Genomic DNA, 19,250 nt, shown 5'->3' on the forward strand with positions numbered 1-19,250 from the left:
TATCTCGGTTGATTAATCACCCTCCATCTGACCTATAACGGTGTTGTTCGCCACACCCGTTCATCGGGATTGCAGCTCCAAAATGCTACATAAATCCGAGGATGGATCTGACTAAACTTAAGTCCAGCTCGTATCCCGCAACGCAACGCTCTGTGAGTGAGCCCGAAGCCAACAGATCGGGGCTTGCTCTTTACGGAATTGTGTGTTGCCGAGGGGTCCCTTATGGAGATAGAATATTGGATAGTGCTATTGATCCGATCTGATGCGAAGCAGGTCAGGGAGGTAGTTATCTGGAGGAACCCAGTATACGCAGCAAGCTGTCCCTAGTGCTGATACCATCGATATGGCGGTCATCACTCTCGTTAATCAAGGTCAATCAATATTCCCTCCTCTCCTCCTCTCTTTGGCTCAGGTTTAACCACTTCCTCCTCGAAGTCTTCTTCATCTTCATACTCATCCTCAGCTTCGGATTCCTCTTCAAGGTTTGCGGAGTGCATATCTCGACGCTTAGCAAGAATTCGGGCTCGTTGCTTTCTTCGGAGGATATTCCCCATCTTCCTCGCTGTTCGTCGACCATGCGAAGCATCCGCTGCACGAAGGGCTTGGGGGGGCATAGGCACCAATCCCTGTGCTTGAAGCCACCAATCAGGGTGACCAGTTAGGCCAACTTCTCCGAGGCCTTCTGCAGTTGTGGGCATTACATGTTCATAGTGACAGTCTCGGCCCCATTTGCAGACGCCGTGGTGACACCAGTGTCGACAGGGTAGAGGCAGTTGAGATGATGGTGCCGTAGTGTTGGTTGGAATTTGTCGTGTCTCTTTGAAGGAAGTTGGCCTGAGATGGACTGGCTGCTGTTGGTTGGAGGGATTGTGGCGGCTAGATGAGAGGCCTTTTGCTGGCTTTAGCGGAGACTTCTGAGAATTAAGCTGAGTTGTAGTTGTAGTTGGTTTTGGTTTCTCATAGTAGTTGTGAGATGATGCACCCACTGGGCAAGGACCAGACCGGAACTCAGTGGCCCGCTCCTCTGAAGTGTCCGATTCACCACTAGTCGAAGATCCATCCCTAGTAATGGGAGCGAATCGAAGCTTGTAAGTATCCAGCTCAGCATGAATAACCCCCAAATTCCCCATGTCTCTAGTCTCATCTAGGGACAAACTTCGAGGGGCGCCGACGACTTCGATCCACTCCGGCAGAAGGTCTGCCGGAATAAGGGGTACAGCAGTTGCAGGCTGAGAAAGAACTTGGCCGTTGGGCGTGATTTGCTCTGCCCCTGGTCTGACCAGAAAGAACTGGGGTTTGATTCCCATGTTGGCTGGAGAGTGTTGTGTGGTCAAGGGACAGGAGAAAAGTGAAGAAGCAAGTTGTGGGATGTGAAATATGCTAGAGCAAGATTTCGGAGACCAGGTCCTGGGGAGCTCTCTTTATAGAATTTACGCATACAGCTTGTCAGTTTCCTGTTGTCTCATGGGCTCTCGTTTGCTGTGACACAAGTGAGCACGGACAGAGGCTCAGATGCAAACCGAGAAGGCTTTGTCACACCCAGGGGAGGCAACGAAACTTTATGCCTATATCCCAAGTGACAAAAAGACCTAGCTAAGTTTAGTGTAACTTATCGATTCTTTATAATAGACATTTTTGGCACCATCGTTTAATGTCAAGGGGTTTTCTCGCTCCATAAAGCCTCCACACGAATCTTGACATCCAAACCATCTACGCAGTAACCTAGTTGTCTAGGTCCATCTTTGAGTTCCACTTCTCTTTTGACCCATCGTCCAGGTTTGCCTGCGGTATCCTCCTCAGCAACATGTGTGTAAATTCCTTTGCGTTCCCTCTCCTCTTCGGCATCCTCCTCGTCACTGCTATCGCCCTCTTGATCGTCAAAGCCAGCTACAGGGTCCCATTCTCCGGTTTCCCAGATAAGCCCGAGCTTGAGAGGCGGCAGTCCAAACAGTTTTCCAGCGATACCTTTGACGGCATATATATCGTATGATTTGGGGATCTTTTTCACTTTTTCCTCGCCACCTTGAAGATGGAAACCAACAGTAACTAGACGTGCCTCCAGGAAAGCAGGGTTGACCTCCAACCTGCGAACAATATTTGGTTCGCCGTAGATTTTGCAAAGGTCGGCATAGCGAGGGTGATTTGCCAGGACTTCTTGTTCGGCGTCCTCTGGTGCAGCCGCGAGCTGTTTCGCAATCCGCGAAAGATAGAACATCTCAGCGTTACTTCTATCAGCCGGCGTGATCTGGCTGAAATTGAGGGACTTCAGTGACCCAAGACGGGCGACAGTAAACATGTGCGACTCCTCCGAAGATGATGCTTTAGCATCAGCGTCCGCAGCATCGTAGAAGGGGTTGTGGCCAATTCGCAACCCAACTAGACCAGGGAAATGTTTGGGAAGCTGGCTCACAAAGTCCCAGGATTGAATGTTGTTATAGGAGACGTCGAGGTACTGGACAGTATCTGAGAAGATCGGCCCTTCTATACCTCCAGGGGCGATTGACGAAATGTTGTTCCCCTTGAGGTGGATGTTGCGCAGTGATCTGAGAGTTGCAAGGGTGCTGATGTCCACGAACGTAGTGAATTCGTTGATTTCGAGGTTGATTGATGTCAAAGTGGACGAAAGATTGCCATAGTCCAGTGCAGGGAGAGATTGAAATTGGTTTGATCCAGCATCAAGAGCAGCCAAAGATGGAGACTTTGTTGCGATGTGACAAACTTCCTCCCAGCTCAGCAAGGTTTCCTCGAGCGAAAGTTCCTTGACGCTGTTTACAGCATCGTTTGCTTGATCGTCTAAAACGTTCCGAAATCGATTCCCACTATAACTAGGTCAGCGGCTTGTTTGCCTACGGCCAGAAGGTCATACTTGAGGGTCAGGTGCTGGAGATTTGGTAGCTCACGACAAATTTCGAACACGGGGTCAAGCCGCTCAAATAAATTGCGACTGAGATCCAACTGCGTAATCTTGGGGCACGTCTTTGCAATGATCCCCTCGCTCTCATCGTCTGCTCTCGCACTGGATACCTGGAGGTCCTCGAGAATCACCACAGTGAGCTCACCGATATTGGCTTGCTTACGGCGAATCTTCTCAAACCCCACCTCCTCGGCACGCTTCCCGAAAAACACAATCTCTTCTGCGGCCCTTCTACCATCTGGAAGCGTGTATTCGGAGGCATATTTGTGGTTAACGGCTGCTAGAAAGTGACGCGGCGGGTCAGCTGGCCGTGAAGGGCGCACAAATGAGGCAGCAGTGGGGAATTTAGATTTGCCTTGAGAGAGTCAGTCAGAGGTAGTTATCAATTGCACACAAGCAGATAGACATATGTATCAGATGGTGTGTCTGGTCTTACAGGTAAAGTAACGAATGCCTTTGTGACATCCGTCGTGTTTGCCACGGGCTGAGTCGTCCCATTCTACGCCAAGCCATGTCCCTGTTGTACCTGAGACTTCACCGACAAATCTCACCGTGCAGAGAGCGCCATCGTATGAGATGCGTTGGCCAACGTGGTGCGTCGTTGTCATTGTTTATGTTTCGGGAAGTTTCTCGCTATATCACAAAGATGGGCTTTCGTTGTTGATATTGAGGAGGTTAAAAATGGGAGCTACTAGAATAAGAGGATCATTAAAGCACCGGAATTTTTGAGGTTAATGATACAACAGCTGTAGCCTCAGACAGCACCAAAATACTGAAATTGACTGAGATTTTTCACACATGACAAGATAATTACACTTGTTACTAAGGGGGATTTATGCTATCTGCTAAATTAAATCAATTATATATATTCGAAAATTACTGTTAATCCTAGGTCTCCACGTGAGCTTGAACGAAAAGTCAGAGAACGAATCCGAATAATGCTTGTCATGACACACTCGCCGTACGATTTCAAATGATTAAGACATAGGTATGTGATAATATGTCCTCATAAGACTGCTCTACTCAATCGTGTGATTGTCACAAGCTTCCTAGGCAAGTAGGTAGTATTCATGATTTTTTGCATTGGGATATCTCGCCACAGGGTAACTGCATCAATGCCATGTCCGTCCACTTTTCAACGTCTCCTCATCTCACCGTTAGCACCAACACTCATCGTAAACCAATACTTTTACAATGTCGTCTTCTTCCATAGAATGCCAGCATCGCTGTGCCCAAATGTTCTCAATGGCAATGTTTCTACAAGATATATCGACTCGCACCAATCTTCTCGACCCACGACGTCCAGCTTCACAACCTCAACCATCTCAGAAAGCCTTGCCTTCTACACCAAGCCCACCATCTGATCCATCGATACAACAAATGAGCCAGCTACCAGACAGAACCATCTGAGAAGAGTCAACGAACTGCATACAATCGAGGTCCCAAGGAGTTACACAAAAACTGGTGAGGTTACAATTCAGCAATATAACATCACCAACCAATTTGTTCATCACGAATATCACGCATTTGTTCAATTAAGGCCATAGGCTAATTGTTCACTCAAGGAGATCAATTGGCAACAAGCTAGTTACAGTTTCAGTCTAAATCTAGCCTTTGGTGGTCATACAAGTGTAGAGAGTGTCGGTCATCAAATTCAATGCCTGAACATTTTCATGTGGCATTCTGGTATCGTTTCGCTCAAAATCAATTCGCTCGGCCAATTCTTCCTTTGGCGTGGTCACATTCCTCCAAAAATCGGTAGATACCTTCGAGGCCTTCATAGTCTTCTGATGGTCCAGCTATTGAAGAGCTGTCTGGAGGCGACATCGTCTCGTATCCCTCGGTCTCAGCCAACCATGGACTATTTATCATTTCGTCCAGATATGACTGCTGGACAAAGTACTCCTCGTCTAGAGTCGAGATTTCATCAGTTTCGTAGCCCTCTAGTGATCGGACTGATACGCTCGGGGTCAAGGCTGACTTCATGCCATCGGGAGCGAATGGGAATTGGAGGGCAACCGGAATACCGACTGTACTGTCAAAGTCGGCATCTTGGCCCACCACACCACGCTGGATACCAATGTCATCGCAAAGTCGCTCAATGGTCTCAGGGTCAACGCCTGGAAAGCGGACTCGAAGAACGTTATGCTTCTCTAATAAGACTGGGAGGTCACCCAACACTGCAAGCCTGCGGAGGTCGGCATTGATGGCCGTGAGGTCTTGCAAGGCTCGTCCAAAGTCAGTGGACAAAACATCGAGGAAACCTTCAGTGTTGAGGGAAGCGCCGCCAGCAGCGGCCTCAGCCTTGAAACCAGAGGTCTCGGAGGCAAAGGGAATAGCCGCAGCGAGAGGGCTCAGAGCTGTGACGGTAGGGCTGAGCTGGAAGTCGATGAAGGAGCCGGGAGCGGAGTGGGAGAAGGCGGAGAGCTTGTGCATCGCCTGATCTTCGACTGGTGACACAGCACGATATTGTCGCTCGCCTCGAGGCCCAAGACCATCGTAACGGAGCTTTTGGCCGGAAAGGAAAAACGCTCTCATGGCTTGGGAGACGTTCTGCACAACCTGGGCCGGAGCTGCCGGAGTATGCGAGAAGTACCGAGCACTGCCTCCGAGGCTGTATCCGCCAGCACTGCGAGGAAAAGCACCACCGGTCAGATTGGGCCGAAGAGCATTGGCAAAAGGAGCTCGGCCGGAGAACTGAGCAACACGTCGAGATGTGTTCGAGGTCGGGAGCTTGAATCGATCGAAACGGGCAGCCTTGGGTTCGGAGCTGATGAATCTCCTAATGACTCGGTTGACATTCTGAGCTGCGGAGCTCGAGAACCATCTAGTATGACGCTTCTGCTGCCGAAGCACAGCAACGGGGTGAATAGGTTGACGAGCAACTCTGGCGGTTCTGAGTGTGAGTTGGGATTGCAGGGGTCGCGTCATGAAGACGAGCTTGGTCCGAACCACATTCGTGGTTTTGGCCACAGCAACTTTGAGAAGCCGTCGGGCCATCGGACCCAACAGCGCCTCTAAAGACGCCATAGTGAAGTTTTTTTGTTGTTTCCAATCCAACGGTGTTGGAAAGTGAGATGCGTAAGCTGAAGCACAACGCATTCAGCTCGGGCGGTATGAGGTCCTTTATGGCGGTGATAATTCGCCACAGCATGCGCCACACGGTAAGGACCGGGTGGCGGATTGCGGGGTTCGTCTAGCACGAAACAAGATTAGTGCGGATGTACAGTCAGCAAAGGTGACCTCCACCAACAATAAATTTTCTTGTCTTCGTTTTTCCTTCGCTCAAACCTCTCCCTCTTCATTCCTCAAGGTCTGGATCGCGCACACGATGCAAAGCCGTTGCCCAGCTTTTGCGCGACCATGACCTTGAATTTCTCACAGGTAAGAATTTCCCCCACTCCCTGCTTTATTTTCTACTTCACATGATGAATATCATACACGAACAATCCAAATCAGACCAGCACAATGGTGATATAGCAATCTCTAGAATTACACTGAGAAGCTTTGGACCTCGGAACCGGCAGGATGTTTTTGTCACAAACCTCGTACTGACCACTCACTAGTTTTGTTTGCTCACCTGTTAGCCGTTGAATGGACGCGTCTCCCGATTGAGCGCGCGTCATCTCTTGCTATACACTGAAAAGGTTGGTAAATAATTTCCTTTGTTTTTTCCAAACCCTCTCCGAGTGATGATCAAAACGACACCTTAGGGATTCCTCATTCTTAAAATACTATGTGGATACTGTTGTTATAAGTTTCAGCCTTGTCTGACTGGAGATCACAACGCCTCTTTTGCTTGCACCGTTTTCTACTGATGCAATTGCTAACTCGCGTTTGTCAATAGGTAAATCTCATCTTCCCCCTCAAGCGCTCCCAGCCACTTTATGATGAAGATTTGAACGAACGGGCGGACATAAATGAGTACTGCTGCCTCCCACCCTAGAAAAGCAAGGACGTACAAATCCTTGTGGTGGGTGTGTAGTGGGACCTCTTGTTGATACTTCGTCACCTGATCGTGGCTCCTGTGGAAATGGATTCTTGTCGGTATCTGGTAGAAGAACTGGTGGCTGACTGTTGAGGATCTAGGTACTTGAACAAAGAATTCTTGCTCTTGCATACACATCCCTTTCGTGATGAGTTGTTTTTTTAGTATTCACACTGTTTGACTCTTGGTCTTCGGACCTTGGGATATGAACACAACATCAACATCTGACTGATTGGTATGCTTCTGATGCTCTAACCATCGCGATTCCATGGCTAACCTGTCTAGATCTGATCTTGCGCTTTTGTTGCCAAACTCAATGATGACGGATGCTAATTCCGTCATAGGTATATAACGGACATTTTAGTCTCATGAATGGTAAGACGGCATTTTCCTTGCGCACATCTTCTGCACACCCCTGCCATATGATGACTCTGCTATTATTAGCTCTATCCGAGTTCATCGTGACGAACAACCTATTCACCTTGGAGAACTGATATGGTTTCCTACATATGTTTTTTTTCCACATTGCGGAAGATATCATAGCTAACCATGTTTATTAGATTTAACGATTAATGATCGCGAAGTTATTGTACTTAGAGAAATATGTAACTTGAGAATATATAATTTACCAAGCCATGCTATCTATACCTTTTTTTAGTAACTACGTGTGATTGCTGCAGATGTATCCTACCTGAGAATGGAATAGCTATATCCGTAGATATCCATTTTTTTAACGCCCTGCCTGTCGTGTTCTCGTTCACTCTTATGGCATGTACTAAACTTATTTCTTAAGCTGCAGCCTCGCGTTCATTCCAACAATGCAGCGGATCAAATCCCAATCATCCTTGTGGCCTACCCAGTCGGTGACGACGACTCCTGTACCTGCAGAACCGATCTTGAGCTTGTTTGGCCCCTTACCATCCTCGCCGTGGCACATGCAGAGGTATTCGATAACAGAGGGGTTGACCTTGGCAGCAATACGCTCTGGCCAGCAGGTTGCGTTGAAGAAGTTGCTTGCTGTAAGGAAGTTGACAAACAAGGGGGGTAAACTAGCATCCTTTTTATGACCATCCATCCCGGCGAGAGCGAAGGTCTGCTCAGCAGCGCGTTCGAGTTGCCGACGGCAGTACTCGATCTTTTTCTCAATATTCTGGCTCTCGGTAATCTCGTAAAAGTCTTGGACACGGATAATACCTCCTGGCACCTTGCCGTCTTCGCAATTATCGGGCCAGGCGCCTGCGTCAATACCCCAACCCCGACCATCCCAGCATGTCTTCTTCATCTCGCCGTCCAAGTTGAAGCGGCGGACGATGACAATGCGACCACGGGCACCACCCAGAGTTGGAATCCTGGGCTCAGTCCACCATCGACTTCGTCTTTTATCGACGTAGCTGTGCTTCAGATATTTTCCGAGTTGTTCGTCGTTGCCCCTTCCAGTACCTTCGCGCTTGATACTCATGATGACAGTCTCACTGCTGTTCTCGTCGAGGAACTTGTAAATATCCTCGAGCATGTGTTTGAAGTACTTTGTGCCAGTCAAGGAAATGGGAAACACGCTGTGGACTAGAGCAAGTTCATCATCGTCAGGACTCACGGATACTCGAACGTCGAGGAACCGAACACCATTTTTGAGTTGCTCCAAGACGCCGACCGCTTGACATCGAACAGAAGGAAGAGCAGTATAGCAGGTAGGAGAATTGTGCGTGCCAGGGATCGAAAGCAGAGTGAGTGGCCAGTCGTCGTGAAGCTCGTGCATCCAGCGATGCAGCTGGGCACAAGAGAAGACGGCTAGAAAGGCACCGTTGGGGGTATAAATGACAGTGAGATCATGTTTGCCTCCGTCCAGGTTCTTCATGACAGAAGATTTGTTGGAGGGGTTGGGGATGTCGACCTGATACTTATGATCCTCATATTTGAAGGTAAGACGGACCACCTCCTTATTCTTGTCGGCAGCTCGGATGCCAGAACCCTTGGTCTTGAAGGGCTCAACTTTGACGCAGGCATTTTCCTTGTGGATGGGGTTGCCCTTGGCCTGGGTTTGGCGAGAGCTGAAGTCAGTAGCCTTAATGAAGCCACTGATATGGCTTGTCATATTTGAGAGGCGGTTGCCGGTTCTCACAGTCTGGCCCTCGAACCTTTCGATTTCAATAAGTTCGATTGGGTTGATAGTAAGATTGCGAATGGTGAGGTGAGCCATGGCTATGATTGTCGCCAATAAGGTGGCCACTAATTGAATGGGATGATGGCGCTTATTGCGAAACCTCGTAGAAAGTGGATGAAGCTACCGAGGTAAGTATCCAAGAAGGGGTTTGTTGGGGGTGAAATAAAAAAGACAGCCAAGCTTAAAGCCAAGCAGGAAAGACCAAGCAGTAAAGACCGGAGGTAAGCTCCTCCCGCGTATATGGACCAAGGATGTCGAGGCCAGATCTGAGTCTGAGTCTGAGTCTGAATCTGAATGTGGTAGGGGGAGGTTAGGAAGCTGGGAGCTTCTGAAGCTCACCTTATGGAGCTATCCAAGGCGGGCCTAGTTCTGCGTGGGCGGGGCCAGTTTTCATGTCAATTGGACCCCCCTCGAATAAAGTGGCGGGGAAATGGGAGGAAGCACCCAAAAGACGGTAAAAGCCTAACTGAACAGTGAGCTAGCTACTGTATCATGGGAGCTGAAGTCATCCCAGCTTGCGTCGTCGTCCTTCGTCATCAATGCCAAGGGTGCCAAGTGAGGGAGACTCCATGAACCAAGTCAGACTTTTCATCTTGGGTGTTTGATCTGGCGCCGACACACTGAAGGTGAGCTTACTACAGCTAACAGATTGGGCTGGAATACAAGCCTTCCAAGCCCTTCTCAAACGAAGGACAGAACTGTAAAAGGCCCAGGGCAAAACGGCTCAGTGTTGGCGTTCCGACTTGGCCGATGAACAATTCCGTCGGGGAACCAACAATGGATAGGCCGAACACACAAAGTAAGGCTGAAGCTGCACATTGAGTTGGGTGGGTGTCAATAGATAACCTATTTCCATGGTTGCCAGACTAATTGCACCAGCTCGACTTGGCTGATCCCAGTCCTCTGAACTGGGACAGACAAACAATGGATAGTGTGTATGCTAGTTAGTTAAAAGGGACCGAGGGATAGGATGACCGTGCACCATCTGCCCAAGCGACCGAGCTACAGTACCATTCTATTGAAAAAGGGGGGGAGACTGCCTCTTTTTTTCCCTGGTTTTCCCTACGTGACGATTGAAACGTTGACGCCTTAGCGGTGGGGGAATGCGATCATGGCGGGAATGGCGTTGGAAAGATGCGATTATTCAGAATCGAGAGCGCTAAGAACGAGGCAAGTCTATCATTGATTATTCCCAAGTAATTGGTTTCCTTGTTGAGAGTAGCTTGAAGATTCCTCGACTTCAGTAGAGGCATGGAGGTCAAGGTGAAGAAGAACGGCACGGTCATGTTGAAGCTGAGGTGTGTTGTAACACAACACAATAAGCATATCCAACAAAGATGGCCCAGTATTATAGCGTAAAGGTTAAGAAAGAGACAGAAATAATAGGTCAAGAAACTCCTATTAGATTTGTTATCACTCTATATCACGAGTTAGGAGTATCTTCTGCTGATTATTCGCATCTCAAGAATACTCTTTGTCAATAGCAGGCGGTATTGTGGATATTCGCCTGACATGAAGACCCCAAAGATCCCATAGACAATAAATCGCCTTCCTTTTTTATTTTTACTATAGTCAATTGATTATCACTCAATCTGTGGCTGAGACAAAGCAATGGTTCTCATATCAAATCAGTAGTTAATTCCGCTGTATTACATGAACATCACCAGCCTTGAAGTTCTGGCTGGTTAAGGAAGAATGAATGAATGAATGAATGAACTCCCCGACCCCATGCCTTTCATCTCTAATCATAAAAAGGCCGTCAATGTTCTTCTCAGTATTGCTGTTCTCTTTTCAGCATCCTGGGATGAGAAGTCTAGGTAACATAGGCCCCAAGAAACACTCATATCTACCTTCACCAGGTTCGTTGGAAATGCTTGCCCGTGATTACCCAGCAACCTCCTAAACTAACCATTTCCAGACATATGACATGGTATTCTTTCGTTTAATAACTTGTTCGCCGTCTCTTAGTAGGGGCTAAGTCTTCCTCATCATCCGGATCAAGTGGAAGTGAAGGTCCAGCGCGTTTCTGGATGAGACCCCCGATAACATCTCGGCTTCCAATGACATTACCTGTTCCCTCAACATTCAGACCCGCAGCAACCTGGATACTCAAGGGTCGAGGGCAGCCAGACTCGTCAATCATCGGAATGCCGCAACGGCCAGAGCTTCCCTCGTGTAAAGCTTGCACGACGGCCTTGGCTATAGCATTGGCCTGTTCCGCGGGAGTAGCTGTCAGGCACACGATGTTGTTGTTTCGTGAAACATTGACAGATGTGTCGATCTTGAGGCTTATGGGTGAGCTTCCCTCAGATGTCTCGTCTTGGTCATCATCCACAGTATCAGAAAGCAGGGAAGTGCCCGTGGTTTGTTGGGGCTGAGGGTGTGGGATATTCCCACCCAAGTTAGGGAGAGTATCCCGCCTCTCTTGAATAATTCTGGCCATCATGGCAGTGAAATCAGTGACAGGGACTCTTCGCGGTGTATAGGCTGGAGGAGGACTGTTCTCCTTAGGGACATCGACTTGGGGGTCCTGAGGTTGAGAAGTATTGTTGGGAGCGTCCATGGTTTGTTTTATATGTAAGGGAAGGTGTATTTGTGTGTGCTCGGGTAACAATGCTCTCTGGAGAAAAGGAGAGCAGAGTCAGGTGGTGCTACTGGATAGGAAGATTGTTTTGGTGCAGGAGAGGAACTCCGGTGCGACAGGTCTGTCATATATAAAGGTTTCTCGACGATAAAATTGCTGTTAGTAACGGGTAAAGACAAGATCTTGTCCTCGACACAATAGGTAAGACCAGGGGGCGAGGTGGTGGCCGAGAGCTATGCGCCACGTGTGATAGTGCTATCTCTGGCTTGCTGGGGCTGAGGTGACGCGAGGATGATGTGATTTCTGGATAGAGTTAAGAGGTTCAGAGAAAGATGTTCCGGAAGGGAAGTGGGAAAGATATCTAGATATAGATGGGCTGAAGTGAGAATAAGAAAAGGGGGAACTAAGCAGGTTTCCTCCTGTAGTGGTCTTGGAGTGCTGGACAATACCAATACTAATCACAATAAAATGGAACTTGATCAAAACCTGATTGATTGTTTAATATCTGCAGTGAGGGAGAAGTACATGAAATTCACAGCAAACAAGATTTGTAGAAGAATCCCATCTACCCGCACGGGAGAAGGGGGTGTAGGGGGGAAATGACATGCAGGCTGAGACTTTGTACGCCATCATTTCATCTGCAACTACAATAGGGCACAATAATAGGCACGGGAGGAATAATGGATCCCGTAGTGCCCAGGCATAATTGCCATCTTTCTGATTCAGTAAAAAGAAATAAAAAAAAACATAAAAAAAAATACAAACCACCAACATGGGCACAACACGATATGTCACAAGCACAAGAGATAGGCTACCTACTAAGTTAGGCCAGCATAATGTCATGTGCCATGGCGTGGCCAAGCTAGGAAGAAAGAGACTTGCAGCCTCAGCCGAAACTAACGTCCGTCAGGCCGGGTTCAATGTCTGCCTTGTGCCTACGGTACTGTGCACAGGATATGCTCTCGCGAAGGATTTCGGACTTATTCAAACGGGTATTGTTGATCTCTCTCATCAGACTCTACGCACGCCCCCTCCACACACGCAGAAGATGGCTGAAACCAACGCGATGACCACCTACCACTGAATACCATCACCGTGGAATGGGGTGGGTTTCTAGTACCGGACAGGGCAAACTTGTCACGTCAAATCCTGTACCAGGGACAATACAATGCATGCATGATCATGGCTCGCCGGTTCTTGCTGGCGGGTCTTATTGCCTATTGGAGCAGTTGGATGGTTACATGTTCATTTTGCCTGGCTCCTGGTATTATCACCTCAGCACCTGCATGAGTCCAGACGGTAATATGCAGGTATCAAAATTTGACAAACAGAATCGAAAGAACTTTTAAGACAAAATCCATGCTTTGTCATACATGATATTGGGGAGTTTCAACGCAAGGTTTCGGAGATCAACAATACTGGTACCTAACCTACATGTACCACGGCATGAATACCTTAAGTTCAGGGACCAAGAGGAAGCACCTGAATGAAGGAACCATCAAGGTCCGTAACCTTCCTACATAGGTACATCTAGTACTTACTCCTTAGCTCGTCAAAAGATGATCGTTTATTGTATCACTTTTCTTCATGATCATCACATTCTAGAGACCAAGTCATCAATACCAACCTCAGTGCATCAAAGTGCTGACTCCAAGCTGAACATCAGTCAGTCACGACCGACATTGGAAAAGCGAACCTTTTAGCAGGACGTGGTTGGCCGATGCGAAAGCGGAAGGCGTCAAGGTGGCTTTCGGGGCGCGGCTTGGCGGCTTGTTGCTTCCTATTGTCCCCAGACGCGCTTGGTATTGTTGTCGAATAGCCCCCGTAAAACCCCCGTCAGCCGCGCAGTCCCTACCGAATGGGCTGAGTCGAGGCACCGACCACGGGCGACACCTGCCGCCTATTCGCTTCCTATTGAGGCCCACTTCGGGTCTAGCGCCCGTAGCACAGGCCCATATTTACGGACTTCTGCCGCCTTCCGCATCCTCCACAGAACTCTCATAACTCAAGCTCGCTTCTGTATAGGTAGGTACCTCAGCCAACACAAATGTACCCATGACAGTCGACAATAGAGGATACCTAGGTAGAAACGCCCCCCTTACGAGCTTCCCTTTTTGGGCTGACAAGTGCATGTTCCAAACGGTCACAACCATCCATCATCCCTGCCGTGATGCATCTCGGGGACTTACACCCTTCAGACAGTCTAGACAGTCTACCACACCACACCACCTCCTTACCGACAAACAATCTCTCATTGCCCACTCACGCTCTGTATAATTCGCCGAAGGAAACCTTGCCCGTTCAATTTCCTAACAAACAAACAAATGTCCATGCACTGCTCACCAACGTCTACCAGGTCCGCGGCGTCATATCTTGCGTCCGTACCTCCTGCAGAACCATAACCAGTTTAAGCAAAGCAGCCTTTTGACTGCCAATCCATCTCCTCGGTTCTGCTGTCTATTCAAGCTTGGGCCCTGGCCCCAATTTTCACTTTCCATACTGCCTTATCCTTCAGCGTCCAAGCCCAGAATACCAGCAGAGTGACTACGCTATAATGGCGTACCCGGGACGATCCTCTTCCCATCCGGCCTGCTGGTTCTCGACACACTGCAATGCAGAGTATACCAGTTAGCAACTCTGGGCCTCACTACGTTCCACTCAATATTCACAGGCGGTTATTGGTGTTATGGGTATAAGCCTGTGGTGCATCAGCTACAATGTTTACCTAAAACAACTAGAGGTACTAAGGAAAGGTCGTTTCACCTGTGACAACTATTGATCAAAAGGTCCAGTTGGCTGAGTATTTCACTCCTGGTACTCATGGTGCGACTCCGCTTCAGCATAGCCGTTCGTCAAGTGCCGACATCGTTGGCTGATCGGGCTGCCCCCACCGCGCAGGCTTATTCGCATAATTTATGTCTCAAACAAACAAAGATCTGCAGATTATGAGACGAGAGTCTACTCCTCCTACAGTCGCAGTTGTGGCATGCCGTCAGCTTCTGATAGTACACCCTTTACCAAAGAACAATGCCTATGGTCTGTTGGTAGTCCCTCCCACGTTTATCCATACCATACGGGATGATGAAGACTACACGCCCCTCCAATTGAAGCATGTTGAGCAGTTTGAGCAATAATTCTTTCAGCTCGGAAAACGGAATGCCCTAAACTTGCTCAACGGCACATCTGGGTTTTCGGATCGAAGGACTGGGCTTGTAAGCCACCAAGCAAACAACTCGAGGCTTTTTGAATATGTCTCAAAGTCAAGGCATGTTCTTCAAGCCTCTGTGTGTTCCTTTTTGCCCTTGAGACGGTCTGATACTATCACCTGTTGCCAAGTTGGAAAGCTTATGGCAAGCCGTGTCTTCCTCCTCATTGACCTGGATATAAGCCATGATCATAAGCGAGAGGGAGCATGAGCCAGTGGACTTCTCAGTGCAAAGTAAGGCTTCTCAATTAATTGCACAAGGTCGTTTTTTCGAATGCCTGTACTGAAATACCCTTCATATCTCCTCATGCAGAGGTTAACTTGTTGGTACTTGTTGAGTGGCCATGGAACGTGGATCCTCTGGGAGCCCTTTTGAATTACAGGTATTTTGTGCAGCCTCTATGGTCTAGTCGGTACCAATGAGTCCTGTCCATTACTTCAAGTACACACATCCATATCGTCATTGTGCGGCCACTGGGGCCTGGGTCATAAAGCTGCAAAGCAGCTGGCCAGTACCAAGCTCGGCGCCATTCTGCAAATTACAGGACGCGGAGTGTGAACAATTGTTCTCGATTCTGCGAGAAATGGATCCAAAAAGTCACCATGGTGTCACTTGCTGGTCTCGCTTCCAGGTAGCGTCATCAACATGCTGACACTGATCCCGGCCTTCAACCATCGTTGAGGAGGCGAGTTGCCTTGTTTCTCGTCGATAATACTTTCGCGAGAGGTACCTTCATTCCTGCTTCATTTCTCAACACCCGTTTGTCCGTACTCTTCCTCGCCGAAACAAAAATTACTCTGCTGATGTTTTCATCACAAGACCAGCATGTGCATCGATCCCCCCTGTGTCCTAACACAACGCTGGATTTAGATTGAGGGGCTCCAAGAATGATGTGGAGGTCTGATAAAACAAAGGTATCTGAAAGGCAGATAGGCTTCTTCATCTTATACTCGTATGTCAGAAGATTCGACATTTCCCACCCCACGTCAAACACAATTACACAATGAGTTGGAGAGGTGCCGTTCAACTCCAAAAGTTCTTAGCAAAGGAAGCAGCTGTTGGTGGGAATGGCTCAAAGCAATGATTACCACATGGAGGCGCTTCCGGATTTCCAGGATCTGGGGCACCCCTTTTCTCGTGGACAGCTGGGTCTTTCTCGTCTCCATTTGTGGTAAGCTTCTTTAGATGGCAACTGACGCACTACATGTTCACTGGACTAAAGTTCATGGTGCCAGCCAGTTGTCTGGTTTACTCTTCAGACTTGAAATCTAAACATCTATGCTCCAACATGCTGATATGCTGCTGTTGGAATGGGCGCAGCGCGGCTTCAAGCAATAGACTCAACACGGTCCAGATGAGTCTAGGGGTCGAGACTTGGCGACAGTTTTTACGGCACCGGACATCGGCTTCACCCAGTTCGATTGTCCATACAACCGGATGGAGGAGGCTAGCGGCCTTGTGCACCTATATTGCCATGGCGGGTTTTCAACTGTAGACCGTCGTTGCTGTTGGGAGGGCTCATCACAATGGATGGCACATACCCTTCCATAGACTCCTTTCTGTTGAGGTCGGTGACCGAGGACCTTGACAAGTCACAAGTACGCTCGGTAATGTGGCGGGTTCCAAGCAGTCTTCCTCCCCGTATATTGGGCAGAAGACATCAGACTTCACAGCAAACGCATGTTGGACGAGTATTCCCTTGACGTGATTTCTTTCTTGGCCTAGCTGCTGTCTCGGTTCGCAGCGACAGGGCATATCTATCACTAGCCCTTCACTCTCCAGTTACTTCTCTCCAAGATTGACATTCTTGCCAATGATCCATCCAATTTCCACCGCGTCATGGTCTCGCCCACTTACTGCATCAGCTCGGCTAGAGATCCAGGAAAGAAAAAGATGTTGAAGTTCTTTTGTTTCCTCGTCAAAACGCCGCTCTCACACGAACGCGTCGTCTTTTGTCATTCCCTTGTCGTGGTATCGTTAAAATGCAAGTCTCTGTTGACTTTTTTGCTTCGCCTCACAAATGCAGGTTTGCCCTAATATGTCTTTGTTGAAAGACGCCCACTCCGTGCCTGGTATATATCGCAAAAGAATCCCCACTACCGTATAACCGAATTGGCTTTCTGGATAGAAATTATAAACAAAATAAAAGCCGGAAACCGACCGTCCTCCCTTCCGGTGGGAGATACACAGGTTTCGTTGAGAACCGTACGCCGCCTATATTTGCTAAATCAAATGAACTGATTAAACATCTTCAAGATGCATGCATAGAGCTGTTGAATACTCTTTTGGTGTTTTGATACAATGTCGATGGTCAACTTAGAACTTGAGTTCCTTGGGCTGCTCCCAGCTGAAGGACTGGTTGGTACCGAAGTGGCCGTTCTTGGCAGTCTGGAGGTAGATAGGATGGTCCAGGTTGAGCTCACGGACAATGACACCAGGTCGGAGGTCGAAGTTGTCTCGGATGATCTGGACAAGCTCCTCGGAGGTCTTCTCGGAGGTGCCGTAGGAGTCGACGTAGATGGAGAGAGGCTCAGCGACACCGATGGCGTAGGAGAGCTGGACAAGAGCACGTCGGCAGAGCTTGGCGTTGACGAGGGACTTGGCAATCCATCGGCCGACATAGGCAGCAGATCGATCGACCTTGGAGAAATCCTTACCGGAGAAAGCACCACCACCGTGGGCACCCCAGCCACCGTAGGTATCGACGATGATCTTTCGGCCGGTCAGACCAGCGTCGCCCTGGGGACCACCAATGATGAAGAGGCCAGAGGGTTGGATCTGGCGGGAGAGTTAGCACTTTCGCTTGTTCCTTGTTATGTTTTGACAAACTTACGTGGTAGATGGTCTCGTCGCTGAGGTACTTGGCGGGGATGACCTTCTTGATGATCTTCTCCTTGATCTCCTTGCGGAGCTCCTCAGTGGAGATATCGGGAGAGTGCTGAGCGGAGACGACAACGGTGTGGACGCGCTGAGGGACAACGGCACCGTTGTCGTGCTTGTACTCAATGGTGACCTGGGTCTTGGTGTCGGGTCGGAGCCAGGGCAGAGAACCGTCGCGGCGAGCAGCGGACATGGCAGCGTTCAGCTTGTGGGCGAAGAGGAGAGTGAGGGGGAAGAGCTCAGGTGTCTCATCAGTGGCATAGCCAAACATGATACCCTGGTCACCAGCACCGAGCTGCTCGAGAGCCTTCTCGTAGTGAAGACCCTGAGCGATATCGGGAGACTGCTGCTCGATGGCGACGAGCAAGTTGCAGGTCTTGTAGTCAAAACCCTTGGCAGAGTCATCATAGCCGATGTCCTTGATGGCGTCACGGACAACCTTCTGGTAGTCGAGCTTGGCCTGAGTGGTGATCTCACCGAAGACCATGATCATACCAGTCTTGGTGGCAGTCTCGCAAGCAACCTTGGAGAGGGGATCCTCCCTGAGGCAAGCATCGAGGATAGCGTCGGAAACCTGATCAGCGATCTTGTCCGGGTGACCCTCACCGACGGACTCGGACTGGTTGATTGTCAGTGACTGGACTGCGGGATAATAAGATCTCGGTACGAGGTCACATTGATAGATCCGATAAGGGATCGCTCAGATGTGAGCTGCGCAATGGGGGGCGTCGGGAGGGACCTACGGTGAAGAGGAAAGAACCCTCGTTGTAGTGCTTCCATGAGGAGAGCTCGGCGTGAACGCCGTTGGTGCCGTTGGTAGCAGACATTGTGAGGATTAGGTGAAGAAGGAGAAGGATGTGAGAGAAAAAGGTAACGGTTAAAGCTGGGCAGGCCCGAACAACTCTGGTTATCTGGTGATGACGGGGTTGAGGTCACTGAGAAGACTGAATGTTAGAATAAGTCGACAATGTAGAGCAATTGGAACAAGGACATACATACCAAAAAGAAGGCGCTGAAGAGGAGAGGAAGTAGAATGAGGATGAAGAAGGGAAAAGCAGAAAAAGATTCGAAGCGGGAGCGGGAGGTAGTAGTACCTTAAAGAAAAAGGCGGGAAGGAGGGGATGTGCGAATACGTTGTTGCAGGCTTTATTAGGAGCCAAGTGGGGGGTGGGAATTTTCCTTACCAAAAGGTCGGAGAGGTTTATGCACGTAGGTACCTTGGTCCGGGCAGTTTTTTCTTTCGTCCTTTCTTCCAGTTCTTGTAGACAATTGGCAGGATGAGCTTACTCGCGACTTGTGCAATGACTCGGTTTACGCCCATATTCCAACAATCTCAATGTACCTATCAAATGTTACCCAATGCTACAGTACAATGGCTTCTCAATGAAAAGGTGGGGATCGACAAAAACAATTGTGCTTGCTAGTTTTTTTTTTCCTGTTTTTTTTTTCTGTTGAACGGCCCTCGGTCGTGATTGTCCAAATCTACAGGGTCCGAAGTCATAAGAGGATACCTGTAT

At 48.8% G+C, this 19,250-nt stretch overlaps 6 protein-coding genes across 7 annotated transcripts; all 6 read right to left on the bottom strand.

The window, feature by feature from the left end:
• Positions 1–362: 362 nt before the first annotated feature.
• Positions 363–1,307, bottom strand: FVEG_00887 (hypothetical protein; the record flags this gene model as incomplete). Its single annotated transcript, XM_018887562.1, has 1 exon — positions 363–1,307. The coding sequence occupies one exon, from the start codon at positions 1,305–1,307 to the stop codon at positions 363–365; it is 945 nt and encodes a 314-aa protein (XP_018743334.1).
• Positions 1,308–1,654: 347 nt separating this feature from the next.
• On the bottom strand, positions 1,655–3,522 carry FVEG_00886 (hypothetical protein; the record flags this gene model as incomplete). Its single annotated transcript, XM_018887561.1, has 3 exons — positions 1,655–2,819; positions 2,867–3,269; positions 3,351–3,522. 3 exons carry the CDS (start codon positions 3,520–3,522, stop codon positions 1,655–1,657), a joined length of 1,740 nt encoding a protein of 579 aa, XP_018743333.1.
• Positions 3,523–4,368: 846 nt separating this feature from the next.
• On the bottom strand, positions 4,369–6,001 carry FVEG_00885 (hypothetical protein). Its single transcript, XM_018887560.1, has one exon. It carries the CDS (start codon positions 5,942–5,944, stop codon positions 4,619–4,621), a length of 1,326 nt encoding a protein of 441 aa, XP_018743332.1. The 5' UTR covers positions 5,945–6,001; the 3' UTR covers positions 4,369–4,618.
• Positions 6,002–7,478: 1,477 nt separating this feature from the next.
• FVEG_00884 (1-phosphatidylinositol phosphodiesterase) lies at positions 7,479–9,353 on the bottom strand. The gene has a single exon (XM_018887559.1). It carries the CDS (start codon positions 9,097–9,099, stop codon positions 7,684–7,686), a length of 1,416 nt encoding a protein of 471 aa, XP_018743331.1. The 5' UTR covers positions 9,100–9,353; the 3' UTR covers positions 7,479–7,683.
• A 1,214-nt stretch (positions 9,354–10,567) lies between these two features.
• FVEG_00883 (hypothetical protein) lies at positions 10,568–12,367 on the bottom strand. The gene has a single exon (XM_018887558.1). The coding sequence runs from the start codon at positions 11,624–11,626 to the stop codon at positions 11,006–11,008; it is 621 nt and encodes a 206-aa protein (XP_018743330.1). The 5' UTR covers positions 11,627–12,367; the 3' UTR covers positions 10,568–11,005.
• A 661-nt stretch (positions 12,368–13,028) lies between these two features.
• FVEG_00882 (S-adenosylmethionine synthase) lies at positions 13,029–19,021 on the bottom strand. 2 transcript variants are annotated; one of them, XM_018887557.1, is made up of 5 exons: positions 18,733–19,021; positions 18,477–18,668; positions 17,687–18,352; positions 14,411–17,631; positions 13,029–14,345 (listed from the first exon to the last, which is right to left on the bottom strand). In XM_018887557.1, exons 2-4 carry the CDS (start codon positions 18,558–18,560, stop codon positions 17,170–17,172), a joined length of 1,212 nt encoding a protein of 403 aa, XP_018743329.1. In that variant the 5' UTR covers positions 18,561–18,668; positions 18,733–19,021; the 3' UTR covers positions 13,029–14,345; positions 14,411–17,169. The 2 variants fall into 2 exon arrangements, with proteins under 2 accessions (XP_018743329.1, XP_018743328.1); XM_018887556.1 differs by having other exon boundaries at positions 13,029–17,631.
• Positions 19,022–19,250: the final 229 nt, after the last annotated feature.

Source organism: Fusarium verticillioides, chromosome 1, assembly GCF_000149555.1.
Source record: "Fusarium verticillioides 7600 chromosome 1, whole genome shotgun sequence".
Classification (NCBI taxonomy): Eukaryota; Fungi; Ascomycota; class Sordariomycetes; order Hypocreales; family Nectriaceae; genus Fusarium; species Fusarium verticillioides.

Coding starts and splice junctions, on each gene's coding strand:
- FVEG_00885 (XM_018887560.1), bottom strand. CDS start 5,944: ATGGCGTCTTTAGAGGCGCTGTTGGGTCCGATGGCCCGACGGCTTCTC.
- FVEG_00884 (XM_018887559.1), bottom strand. CDS start 9,099: ATGGCTCACCTCACCATTCGCAATCTTACTATCAACCCAATCGAACTT.
- FVEG_00883 (XM_018887558.1), bottom strand. CDS start 11,626: ATGGACGCTCCCAACAATACTTCTCAACCTCAGGACCCCCAAGTCGAT.
- FVEG_00882 (XM_018887557.1), bottom strand. CDS start 18,560: ATGTCTGCTACCAACGGCACCAACGGCGTTCACGCCGAGCTCTCCTCA. Junction 18,353..18,476: donor AGGGTTCTTTCCTCTTCACC/GTAGGTCCCTCC, acceptor ACAATCAACCAG/TCCGAGTCCGTCGGTGAGGG. Junction 17,632..17,686: donor GCGACGAGACCATCTACCAC/GTAAGTTTGTCA, acceptor CTCTCCCGCCAG/ATCCAACCCTCTGGCCTCTT.